The sequence below is a fragment of the Phymastichus coffea genome, unplaced genomic scaffold, assembly GCF_024137745.1.
Source record: "Phymastichus coffea isolate CEN01 unplaced genomic scaffold, Cenicafe_Pcof_1.1 PCOF00126, whole genome shotgun sequence".
In the NCBI taxonomy this organism is placed as follows: domain Eukaryota; kingdom Metazoa; phylum Arthropoda; class Insecta; order Hymenoptera; family Eulophidae; genus Phymastichus; species Phymastichus coffea.
The window spans coordinates 48,978-62,703 of NW_026706937.1; the positions used below are offsets into that span (position 1 = coordinate 48,978).

A 13,726-nucleotide genomic window follows, 5' to 3' on the forward strand; every position below is an offset into this window, starting at 1 on the left:
TATATTTATGTCGAGCTAAACATTATTCGGCAATGAACTGGATTTTGTATCTGAAGTGTTGGTATTATGTGATTGTTGCTTCAGTATTTTTGTGAATGGCCAGTCAAATAATAAATGACAATATAAAACAAGAAAAAGATGACACGTGTTTTATTTGATATTATGTTAATTGTATGAAGACTTCTGAATCTTGAACATCCTTGTAAAAAGTGAGGATGACGCACATAATTATAACATCCTGATTCGAAGAAAGTGAACTAAATCTACGTGGCAGGTGATCCATTTGCCGCGCGCTCTGTCCATCAACGAACATCATCACTTATTCTCGACCGTGCTAAAATTTCCAATCCATTGCCGCCGACTTGCAATTCAGTCGCAGAATCGAGTAAAAAATAAAACTCGGCGAAAGATCTCTCGCGTATCAACATAACTGCAGGCGCGTCTGTCGCGAAGCGAGAAAGAAGTTTCGCGGTTTTGCGCGCCTCGTAAAGAGAGAAACTTACGAGGCTTGTCTCGCTCAGTCATTGGTCCTCGCGAGCGCGCGGGCAAACCTCAACGCGCTGGCAGAAGAAAAATCTGACTCTCGCTCCCTCGGCGAGCTAGAATTCGCTCGCTGAGAGACAGCGGAATAGCGGAACGCCTATATCTCAACTAATTCGTCATGCCCGTCTTCTTCCTGGATGCAAATGATTATGGGCGCTTAACCTTAGAAAGTTTACGTACGGTGGTTAGATATTTGAATATTTTCGTTTTGCCGGTGACTCTGCTAGAGCCTCGTGGGCAATGTTTCATCGCGTAAGATCGAGAGATGGCTTGATATCTCCCAAGAACAACCACACGTTAAACTTTGCATGCTCCGTAAAATATCAGCAATACTTCTCGTGCTCTGTTACTCACGTGGACTGTGCAATTGTTTTACAAGAATGGTTACTCCTGAATTATAGCATTCTACAAATGAATCATGTCTTTTTTCAAACTAGTTCATAGACGTCTGTATCGCCAAAATGAGGGAACGGAAACAAATATTTCGGAAAACCCAAAGAGCTCAATTGCGCGTTGAATAATTGAAAATCGAGCGCATCGATATCGCGCCTTCGAGAGCCAAAAAAGAAAAAAATGAACGATAAAAAAAATGAGAGGGAGAACGAACGCGCCAAAGTACGAAACCGCACATATTCGCGTGTGGTGACCGAGAGAGAGAGAGAGAGAGAGAGACAAAGAATGGGGAGAAAGTAAAAGCTCTCGTCGAAGGAGTATAGAAAAGAGAGAGCCGATAAATCGTCACTCGCGTTCTTTTTTTTACGATCGCCGCGCGCATCCCCCGTATACACGTATACGGCCGCGCCGAATGAGATAGAGCTCGGCGCGCGTTTAATATTTGAGCGGACAGTTGCGGTTCTTTTTACCACCCGCGCGCGCCCGCGACACTATTGCCTCCTTGCGAGACATTTTTATGTATCGGGGGGATATTCCCTCCCCCCTACCCCTGTCTATGTGTGAACGTTTTGTTGTGGCAGTTCAAACGTTTTGTTGTGCGTGCGCGTTCATGAGAAGCAATTTGGTGCGAGGATTTAATATTTACGATAATGAAAAAAAAAAAATTTTTTTTTCGAATCGATACTCAACTCGACTGAATTTAGAATACTAATATTTTTTCAGAAAAGTTATTTCAAATGTGCTATTTTCGTGTACATGAATTTATTGAGTTTTCAATAATTAAATTTCACTTCATGTAATAGTACAATTTTAAAAACGAGCGTCATACAATATGATTATCAAGTACTTACCGACGACGTTGGAAATGCAAATGTATCCTATATTGCAGCAAAATAAATTCGTGAGGTGCTAATTGTTTAGATAAATTAAAAAAAACTATTCTATAAAATTCGTTTTGCGCGGTACGCGTATCCGAATGGAAAAGAAAAAAACATACGTTCTCGTAATAAATAGCGATCGAAAAGAAAATTACTCTACGGATAAGGAGATGGCAACGTTAAACCACCTTTGGATACCGTTGTAACAATGTATACGTTTGCGCACCAGATGCCGTTCGGTCAATTCAAATAAGCAACGAGATCCAGGTAAATATCGAATTTTATACTTTTCGAATATTATTTATTCTACAGTTGTGAATACGCTTATAATTAATATAATTGTAATATCGTTCCAATTACGCTAAATACATAGGAAACTTACCTTACGTTAAGTAGGGGCCCACGTCAAAGTCAGAAGTAGTTCTTTCTGAAGCATGAATACTCCGGCTCAAAGTCCTTTTTTTGAATTTTCACAATTTTATTGTGAATTATCGAAAATTATTGCGAATGTCATCCATTGAGAGTAAGTTAATAACTGAATAAATCGATAAGGATAGGTAACAAAATAAAGAGTACAACGTATGTAAATAGGAACGAATTCGGCAAGATAGTTTTTTCAAGTTTTATTTAATGGAAAATATCTGCGTATGTACAATATATCAAAGTCTTCCGTTCGCGCGGTTTCTCTCTCCTTTGCTCCCGAAGGGAAAGCCAAGGAAAACGGCTATAGTTTCTTTTATCATTATTCTCTTGTATCTTGGTTGCGCTGCGTCACGCGCTATTGGCCTCGAAACAAAAATTAAAAAAAATAGGCGGCGGCCGTCTTTAATATTGAGATCCTATCGGCGAGTTCCGGTGCGTAAAGTTGTACTCCCTTCATCTTGTGCGGCGATCGCCTCGTGGTGTGTGACCATCACCTGCCGGTCACTGTGCCAGCTACGGGGTGATGATACGATTATCAGTGCTTTAACTCTGAAATCAAATAAATAACGATTGTTTACGAGAATTGAAAAGAATTTTCGTTTTTCACGTCGTTTGATTATCTCGCCCGTTTATGCTGCGAGTAAAGTCGTTAATTTTAATAAACTTCGCAAACGACGAATGAATCGACCCATTAATTTAACTGGCAGTATTATATACGAATAAAAAAATGAGGAATCATAAACATGTGAATTTGCTAGAGTGTAAACTACGAGTTTAAAAAAAAAGTTACCTGAACCGTCCAAAGTTCAGAAGGTGTCCTTTCAATACGGTCGCCAGACATCATTGCGCTGCTCATTCTCCTCACCCAATACACCAATCTCCAGTCTATTACTGTTGATCGTGAGATTGTTGGCGAGCGAATCGTCGCTGATGTGCAGATGAATTTGATTCTGATTGATCGTGCTGGTGAACACTTGAGGATAGAGCACCATCGGCGCCGGACTAATATAATTCTGCGCCGTTGGATTCTGGTGATAGTAGCCTTGATAATTAGGATTGTAGCCGGCCGCGGCTACAGGAACGGGTGTCGCGGGCGCCGGTGCCGTTGGCCAGCCGCCGTAATGATAGCCGGCACCACCGCTTGGACTGCTACTCGCGCCGTACATGTCATCGGTACTTTTCGTCGCTACCAATGCCGTCGTTGTCGGCGGCGGGGCTGACGGCGCTGCTACCGGTGCTGCCGTCGTGCCGGCGTGACTTGGATACATCGACACGCAATTCGGCGTGTACGCGTCTTGTTGACTGTCTGACGGAAGCACTGCGCAACAAAAGCAAATTTTCAACGTGCAGGCATCTCAGCGACTCTCTTACTCTTCATCGTTCTCAAGTGAGCGGCGAACATTTCTGTTCTAATCGTCTGCAGTGCAGCTTACGTTTCCAAAGCGCTACAAACCGGCCGCACCCTTGAGCAAGATAGACTTGTCGTCCGATCGATGCGCGCGAAATGAACGATACTAAGTCGAGATAGCGAAAAAAGTCTTTACGAAACTTGGACGCGAGCGGAGTGGCTCTGATGAAAACGGGGGAACTTGGTCGCTCGAGCCCGCGCGTAGTACGCACACAAAGTTGGCCGTGGAATAATCTAAGCCTTTTACGCTTGTATATACAGTTAAAAACCAACGCTAGGGCAATTTGCGGTAAACTAACCGTCCGTTAGGTGGAGGCGAACAAAGAAGAAGATGAAGAAGGAAAAAAGAAAGAAGCTCCGCGCGACGCGTCATGCAATCAATTTTCAATTCCTGTGTGCAAGAAGCCTAAGCCTGCGCACGCGCGAGAAAAAGAACAACGCCTATTGCGCGCTCTGCTCTTTCTATTCATTTCGCGTTTCTCAGGGCTACGGGCAATAAAGGTGTTTATTTGCGGTCGAGCGACTACGGTCATCGATAAATGCGCGCTCGCGGACTTGTATGCGCGAGAGAGGAACGAAGTTTTAACGGAAGGGTTGAAAGTTCTCTCCGTCGTTTTTCTTTTTGATGACTGCGATCAAGGCTCGCCTGCGAGAGTTTAATGATCGATTATTAAAGACAGGACAGTTTGCTGATTTTGTATGCGCGGACACAATTTTGAATTATCGCGGAGCGAGGGCTGAAGTTATATCCAGGCTCATGGAACTTTGCAAGTGCAAAGTTAATGATTAAAGAAAATGGTTTCTGTGGTATTACAGCCAAGAGCGAGTGCTCTGGTAGTTTCTAGACGAAGGAATCCGAGACCTCGCGCTTTCAAAATGGAAAAAAGTCTAAAAGCTCACGTAGATTTTTCTATTTCTCTTTTTGCTGCGCGCTATACAATCAATTTGCGTGTTTCGATGTATGTTGCGAGCAAGAGAGAAGCCTGAACGAGGACTACAATTTTGAATAAGCCGTGCTTATCAAAGAGAGTACGTTGATGCATTAATGTCTCGTAATTATCCCCCTCCCCGCCGTTCGTGCGCGAGTATTCTATTAGCGTGTGCCGGTAAGTAAAGGCCTGCGGCAATTTAGCGCAGTTTATACATAAAAAAGCGCGTGCAAAAGAAGCAAGCAAGCAGAAGAGAGAGAGAGAGAGAGAGAGAGAGGACTATAGAGTTGTACCGGTTGGAAGGGGCACGGGCTCAGTGGTTGGGTGATGGGCGAGCGCCTCGCCTGGATAAGAGAACGCGCCACCTGGTATGGGCGAGTAGGAGCCTGCCCCGCCACCACCGCCGGCGCTTCCAGCAGGTCCCGCCGGATAAGACGGCGCCGCCGACGGATACGCCCATTCTGTCGCCCCGCTGCCACCGCCACCGCCGCCACTGCTGGCCCCACTCGTATCTGCAACAATACATAACCGATGCCGGATATACTCGTGTGTATATGCATCTTTCTGAAATAATCGACGCTGATTTTCTTTCTTTTTTCTATTTCTCACTTGTCTCGATTTGCCGAGATAACGTGCAGATTCTTGGACGCAAAGGCGCAAGTAGACAAGTGTCGAGAGTCCGAGTGGCTTGCTGCTTGGAAAATTTGGCGTTTACTACACCTCGACCGGTTCGAGCTCTGACTGTTAATTTGTCATCATTTTTAAAAAGGAACGGATGCTAAAATTTCTTGAATTACTGCACGTTGCAGGTAAATTACAGCATAAATAACGATTCGTTAGCATTCTCAATAAAAAAAAGTGTAATATTACCTACAAATAAATCGATGTCTATGTGTGTGAATTCAGTATCAAGTAGATTAGAATAACAGTGTTGAAAATTTGGTATTGTATCTGGAAATAGAAAGGAGAATGTTGTTAATCCTGTATTAATATTACTGAATTGTTAATCGGTTATTTATCTGCCTCTTGACTTCTTTATCTTGAACTTTCTAGTCAAATACTTTAATTTTCAATAATTCTTGAAACATTTATTTTATCACGAATGAACGCAATATTGTATGATCGACGATATAGAAAATTACTTTACACAAATAAAAATATCGTTTAAGTTCAACTGATATAAGTACAGTTTATCTGTTTCCTATGCAGATCACGAATGAGTGATTTACGCAGTTACAAAGAAGTGAAGAGTAATTCAGTAAGCAATAAATTTATTCCTGTGGTGGCTGATAGATTTTGATGGAAACTCACACAGAAATAAAAAGAGAAGCGCATCCGGTACAATGTATATCCGGTTATTATCGATACAGCATTGTTGGCAGCAGCTACACAGACTTCGAAAGCTTATGCGAAATTACTTGTTGCCCGTTGCCCGATAGACGAAGGGATTCAATTTTCCATTACCAATAATATTAAATGCAGTTTATTACTTGCACCAAATTAGTTGGCAAACGTTTAGCAACATAAAAATGACGGATATCAATTCGAAAACTCATTAAGACACTGCGCCAATGGTTTTCAATATCTTTTTCATATAAATAAAAATAGTATCACTCTTTAAACAATAATTTACGATAAAATGAGAAGACCGTGAATGCGATTTCGACTAAAGTTGGAAAAATCTAACTGGACATTCCTGTCTCCTTGGTTTCACCCCAACTAAGTATAATTATTTAGTAACTAGCTCGATCAAACGAACGAAAAGTGAATTAGTGCAATTGTAGGAAAGTAATCAATTGAACCATGTTTTTTTTAAATTTGATTGTACTTACTATATTTCGACGTCATGCTAACGTATATTTATAAAGAATTGTCAAAAAATATCTGTTATGATAATTTACCAAATTAAAATAAGAGAGATCCTTTTTGAAAACAGAGAACCTGATAAAGTGAAGTCAGTTTGTTCGTGATCTGATTGATTGAAAGATAGTCACGTAATCAGATACTATGCTGTAGTATAGATATATATGTTGTGTTTAATCATGAAAATTTACTGCAGATTTTCGTAGATGATTGAATGTTGGGAAAGTGAATCAATGTAGTTTGCATGAATTTCATATGAATTGATTGATTTAATCATACTAACTATGAAGTAAAAATTGACTGATACCCCAATAGAAAAATTAATTAAACTCTATACGAAAGTTTTGCTTAGAATAAACAAAATAGGCTATAAAAGATGTCAACTGATAAATTATTATGACAAAATATTAAACAGTAATTTCGGCTTAATTCAGTTGTATAAAATATCAGAAAATATTTTTGAAAATGCATTAATTGCAGCCCTGAACATCTACCGAAGTATATTATTTACATCGTGAAGAATATGATTATAGAAAACTATAATGTTTTTACAACATTACATTACATTTTTTTATCATGTTTTTGAAACTTTTGACTTTTGATGATTTTGCAACACAGAATTTTGGACGATAAAAACTTAAAACTTAAATGATAATATTTTAAAGTCATAAGTTTATAATTGCATATTTATTTCATAATAAATAACATCGTCTGCTATATCTTGTATAAAATTAGGGGAATATTTAATACATTATCGAATTTAATAAATTGGCGAATTTTCAATTTGCCAATAAAAGTTTTGATTTATATTCGTGCATTAAAATCAATGCAATGAAAAGGAGGAAGATAAACGCGCGAAGCGCGCTAGTCATCATTAGTAAGTAAGAGCAAATTGTTAACTCGCTGGGAATCCACAGAATTAATGCGTAAGCCGGAATGACCTAACGGGAAGAGTGGCAAAGCGCATGAATCAGTAAGAGCGTAACGAGATCGAGAGTCGGATTATTAATTGGATATGGCGCTCCGCCATGAGTCAATGTGCGAAAGAACGTACATCGTAATGCATTGCTTACGTGATCCGCAAGCTTCGATTTGAAGAACTTGCAAGGGGTCAAAGCACTTTGCAGATTCGCCATGCGAAAGGTTGTTGGCAAGCAAGTGTTGACTTGCTGGACTGTGCGTCATTGTAAAATTTTAATCAAGGCAAGGGACAATGCAACGTGACTGATGACAGGTGTTTGTTATTTTATATTCATGCATTGCTACTGAGATCGCGTTTGTACGCTTACTTTGAATATTAATACGACTAAAGTTAGTCATACACGTATAGGTTATAAGGCAAACAATCAGGCAAGTGTCTCAACAAAGCAAATTGTAATTAATTACACCTTGCCGGAGGCAGAATTTGGATGTATTATATGACAGCGATTTGTCAAGACAACAAATTGGTATGAAAGAATACGTCAGAGACCGGCTGTGACTTGATTCGGAATTAGCATACGCGCGATGACCAACCGTTGAAAGTCACGTGAATGTGGAAAGCCCATTGACGATCGTACACGCGTTTACGTCGGTTTTATTCATTCTACATTTGAAGGCCAAGTAAGTAATTACTCCGCGGGATTCACTGGAATTTGTGAATGAATGTGCGTACGACTGTGATGTTTGTGATAAAATTTTTTGACAAGGTTAAATAAAAGGATGCTTTGTCATAATGACGAGCTATAAAGGAAATCCCCGTATCTTTTTTTTATTAACTTTGTATCCGGATTTTTTTGTATCATAAGTTATGATGCATTTTATAAATAATAAAAGCTAGGGGCTTTCAATATATTAGTTAATTATAGTTCCGGTGGTTTTGATGTGCATTCAATTGAAGACTAATATTCTGATTCTTTAAAGATCAAAATAGTTAAGATATAGCTACTGATTAGAAAACTACCAAACTGTATACTTGTCCTATTGATACTTCTATATTCGAGCTTAAAAAAGCTGAAATTAGTTGGAAGCATCGCGAATAGGAATCTTTTTCGTTATTTATAAGTACCTATTTTACTGTCAAATGATTATTTGACTTAATAGCGAATTTGCACGATTAATTCAGTTGATTTCCTTGCAGTTCTAACCATATAAAAAAAATATGTTTGGTCTTATAATATAAATGAATGTAAATCAAAACAAAAATATATCCAAAATTTCAGTATAGGTATCTGATCGATAATAAACATTGTCAATATATACTCGATATACCGACTTACCAAAGTCGAAAAATTAAGAGTCATACAGTCCAGATAATAAAAATATCTTATGTTTTGCTAGGAAATAACTTTTTCGTTCGCAAATAATATTATGATCGTTCTAATGCTAGTTTAATTGACCGTACACCGTAACCATGTAAAGGTTACTTTTTTATCAAGATTAAAGTTAATCTTTTTCAATTGGCTTACATTACCTATTGAGTGTAATTCAGATGATTTCAATAATTATAGTTGAAGAAACAAAATCTTTGTGATCGTAGTTTATGATTTAACAGGAGTTTCATAATTTTTGCGATATACTGTTAAAAAAAAGATAAGTTAAGCTTTTTGAAGGTGATCTTAGCACGAGCCAGAATACTTTCAAATGGTATGCTGCTGCAATTCAAACCGAACGTTCAATATAGTATGCGAGCTCACAGTTATTATAGTATTAAATCTCATTCACTGAGCTGCCACTTATCTTTTTAATACAATTTATCCGCAAGAATGACAATCTTTAGTCAGATTCAACAGCTAAGCGAGATCAGTTGGCGCGTGATCCAACATCAATGTAAAACTGGCGCGTTCTCGTTTTTAGGCTAACATCATAAAAACGTGATATAAATAATATTAAAGCTTAGCTAACAGTCCGAAATGCAAAGAGTATTTTGGACTTTTGCGGTCATCTATTTCACTTCGCAATCTGCAATTGGAGTGGAACTACGAACTTTCTCGAAAACGTTTACATTACCTGACGGCAAAGGTCAAAAATGGTTTTACTTCTACCATACTCACTACTTTTTATCGCGCGCTTGTGAACAAAACGAAAAGAAAACCGAGCGAACCTGTGTGCTAAAGTTGGAGAAGAATTTCTTCAACGACACTAGTGATCCTCTAGGCACATGTAAAATCACTCTTAAAGCGGGTGATGACACTCAATTTGATTATCTGTATCACTTTAATATTTACGATCAAGACAAAGTTTTGGGAGTTTGGTACGAAAGAAACAAGAATTACAAAACAGAGCGAACGTATCCAGAAGGTTATGGGAAATTTGTGATCATTCACTTTCCCAGCTGCAACACAACTGAGATCGGTGTACCATTTTCTCACGAAGAATACAATTGGTATAAATATGAGTTTCTCCTGCAGCCGGCAGTGCTTCGTAAAGATGGTTTCGAGATCGTTTATAGAAATTCAACGATTTGCGATGATAAGTATTGTAAAATAAGCTATGATTCCAAGGGAAATAAAATTTCCGGCCCTGATCCGTGGTACAGTCCCATACACAATCCTACTTACAATCGTGAGCACGTGACACTACCCGATGACAAGGGAGTTGTTACCAGCGAAGTTTATAGGACGCACATTCATTATTATATCGTCAGACCGGATGGTGAGCCTTTTCCAGAACTTGATGAATTTTGCTTGACATAACTCGCTGAACATTTGAATTCCATTTCAGGAACAAAGATTATGTTGAAAGATATAGAAGGCAACTCTGGTCTTCACAAAACACCATCAAAATCATTAACAGGTATTCTCGTTTGTAATCTAGAAATAGACAATACAACATTAACTTGCGCTCAGTTTGACTTCGACGGTAAACCGATGATGGAAGTATCTTTACATCTCGGATTTAGCAATCGTCACTCAAAATTTATGACCTTGCCAAACGGTGGATTTATATTGACAACTCCAAATTGCTGGCTGCCTCCGAATTGTGACAACGATTATAAACCAGGTCAGCATGTGGTGAAAATCAATGAATTTGGGAAGCGGGTGGGAAGTATAAAAATTCCAGAACAAAATTTCGGAGCCAATTGTTCCATTAAGGCTGATGGCTTGTATAAAGTTGGTATCGAAGAGTATTGTTCGCTTTGGTTGTATAGATGCGATGGCGAAAGTTTTGACAAGGAAATTCATGCTTTTGCTAAGTGCTTCAACGATGCAGATTTTTCTTAATACAGTTCTACTCGATTTGCACACGGAGAAAAAGTCGCTACATCTTTTATAATAATTATTAACCATTGTGTCCAAAATTTTTAGTCAATTGAAATATATACTCTGGCTTATTTTGCAGTATTTCCAGTATAAATTGTAAACTTGAATGAATAAATAAATGTTACGAATATAATAAAACAAAATTACTTTGTTGTACTGAAAACCAAGGTGATCATTCAAATGGAAGAGTATTATAACGGTTTTCAAAATCGTAAAATTTTCCCTATAAGCACAGAAAAAAATTTGAACAGAAATAGTAGCTACATTCAATTTGCAAAATTCAATACTAAACGTTCTTGAAATTACGGGATTCATATAATAATTTACTTAAATTGTCGTAAGATGGAGGGCTTCCATGTATTTCTACTAGAGTAGTAAATACATTTTTTCTCAAAATGTTTCTAACAAATCTTTGACCAATCAAAACAATATTTTCGCTCAGCATGGGTTAGTATGTTCAAGCAATCTCATTCTTAATACTGCGAGATATTTAAAGCTGTCGAATGAAAATCTATTACAACTTTTGAATGAATCATAAAAATTCATTAGTCTTCAATGTAAGTGTAATAAATTGACAATCATTGTTTTTGTCACGCTGTAAAAAATGATTTTCAAATATTTATTGTGCTTCGTATGCTTCGTAGCGGACTGCAAGAACTGAATGAAAGTGGAATTATTTTTAATGCAAAGACGGTTCCATAACGTTTCCGAATCACGCTTCGTAGTGTATTTGTCAGCGAGTTGAGTATATAAACCGAGGTCAATAGCAACATTAATTCAAGTGTATTGATAAAGAGATTACTAGTCTCTAAATATACGGTGGTTGTATGGGAAAGTCACATACTTATTCCGACCAGAATGAATAGTTTAGAAAAATTCATGCAATAAACTGATAATATTGAATAGACGAGTTTAAAGTTGAAAGGTAGTAGATAGCGAATGTTATGAATGTTTAAACAGTTTAATTTCCAGGATACATCGTTCATTTATAAAAAATAATTGAACTTGGTCGACGCTCTGTCAATTAGTGCCACTCGTTGAAGTAACGGATTGGCATTACACGCGTATACACAGAGAGGAAGCGATTTGGTCGAGAAACGGAGCAGAAATCGAGCGTAAAGCCGCGGCTGTGAGAAAGGACAGCAAGTTTTGGAAAGTCGCAGTGTGAATGGAGTCTCGTACGCTGTTTTTATTGTCGTTCGTGGTTCCATTCACAGATCGCTGCGCTGAAGCCTCGAGTCGTCGCAAGAAATTGATCGGCGCGCTTCATTTAACCGGAGCTCTTGCGTTACCGCCGCACCTATAGTTATATGTAAAAACTTTATCGACTCGATTGCTTTCGATGAATTTTCTTAATCTGGCTGTAGAACTATGACTTTCATACTTTTTCAACGACAAAAAGCACAGTGCATCGCGTATCTTTTTGCTGACGATCGCGATGAACCCGAAACGTCCACCTTTGATCTTTTCACTTCGCAAGAATGATTTTCCACCGAGGAGATGAGAAAATCAGGCATAAAATTAAAAGAGAGAACGACAAAGTGCGTCGGGGCTACGACAGATGAAGAACGCAGTTCTCCCTGGTGCGCCTGCGCTGCAGGCAAAGGTTTTTACGGCGCAAGAGAGTGCGTTAACTGCTGATTGCGGTGAGTCGACTTGGAAATTAAACGCAAGACAAGCCCCCAAGTGTGCACCGTTGCACTTCTTCAGCTCCGCTCATTATTGTCATTTCTCGCCTCTGCCGTGCGCCTAGACTCGTCTCGGCTACGTTGTTGCGCTCGAAAACGCAATTATAATGCGTCGACGTGTGATTTCGCGCTCGCGACCGCTCTGGTGAAATCGCCTCTGCCGAGTCTGTCGCGGCGTTTGCTGAAAACACGACTTCTTTTCGAAACACACTCACGTCGGCTACCGGCTGATAAATCGGCTTTCCAGCTTGCTTCGAAATCATCAGTGGCCACATTGAGCTTGCGTTAACCTCATTGTATGTTGTTGGCCGAGAATTTTTAAACGAATATCCAAATTTTCATTATTCGAGTAACAGTATCACGTTACGTTCGTATATAATGTGTATACAGGGTGGGGGAAAAATGGAAACACCTAAAGATTTTTTTCTAGTATAATATTTTTTCAAGTACTCAGTTTTTAGACCCAAATTGAAAATTTCTAATAGATAATCTTACTTTTTATTGCAGATTTTAATTAAACGTTAAATTTTACATCCGAATATGATGAAATTAATTTTTCAGACTTGAAAAATATACTCACTATTAAAAGGTTACAGATATGTTAAACATGCTCATGAGAAAGCCAAGCATTTTTTACAAAATTGAGTAAAATATTTTATAAAATTCTAAGAAAAACTACTAAATGTTATGCTAGTATTTGTAGAAAATTCACATGAGAGTAGTCTTTCAATAAGTAAATATCACAAAATTGATTGTAAATCTGTGCTCAAAGTATTTAAGATGTACAAATCTCCTCTCTATAAAGTTATTCCTATCCAGACGTTCAATGAAGATGATTCTGATCGTCATCTTGAGTTTTGCGAATCCGCAATGTAAAGAATAGAATATAAATCTCTATTTTTAAGTAATGCAGATAAACTAATCCCCATTGGATGACAAAAAGTCATACATAGTATCCTCATAAGCTAAATGTTTGTGTAAGTATTGTTGATATAATTTATTGGTTGGTCCGTTTTTCATAGAAGGAAACTTATCATCAGAAAAATATGAAATAATGTTAAGAACGTAAATAGTTCCAGCAATACGTCAAATAAAAGAGGATGATTTCATAGATACCTGCTTTCAGCAAAATGATGTACTACGGCCACAATGTTTAATAGTATCTTGATACCAAATTTTCCGATAGATAAGTAGGTCGAAGAGAGATAATTGAATGATCTTCAACATCCACCGATTCAATACCGTTAGACTATTTTCTACGGAGGTACTTAAAACATCGTATTTACACAACAAATTCTCAATATTCCAATGAATTAAGAAAACAAATCCTTCAAGAATCTAAAATTATTCCACTAGATCT

The 13,726-nt window shown here is 38.1% G+C and overlaps 2 protein-coding genes across 4 annotated transcripts in view; one reads left to right on the plus strand and one right to left on the minus strand.

Moving 5' to 3' along the window:
• Positions 1-2,426: 2,426 nt before the first annotated feature.
• Positions 2,427-13,726, minus strand: part of LOC131671442 (protein lozenge-like) — a 49,599-nt gene continuing 38,299 nt past the window's right edge. For 2 of the 3 annotated variants that reach the window (XM_058947848.1, XM_058947846.1), the window contains 4 exons: positions 5,445-5,525; positions 4,868-5,086; positions 3,028-3,555; positions 2,427-2,786 (listed from right to left, as the gene is read on the minus strand). In XM_058947848.1, coding sequence (XP_058803831.1) covers positions 3,059-3,555; positions 4,868-5,086; positions 5,445-5,525 — 797 coding nt within the window. In that variant the 3' untranslated portion in view covers positions 2,427-2,786; positions 3,028-3,058. The remainder of the gene's footprint in view (positions 2,787-3,027; positions 3,556-4,867; positions 5,087-5,444; positions 5,526-13,726) is intronic. The other variant, XM_058947847.1, reaches the window with a different exon arrangement.
• Positions 9,219-10,808, plus strand: LOC131671443 (uncharacterized). The gene is made up of 2 exons (XM_058947849.1): positions 9,219-10,070; positions 10,140-10,808. Exons 1-2 carry the CDS (start codon positions 9,329-9,331, stop codon positions 10,637-10,639), a joined length of 1,242 nt encoding a protein of 413 aa, XP_058803832.1. The 5' UTR covers positions 9,219-9,328; the 3' UTR covers positions 10,640-10,808.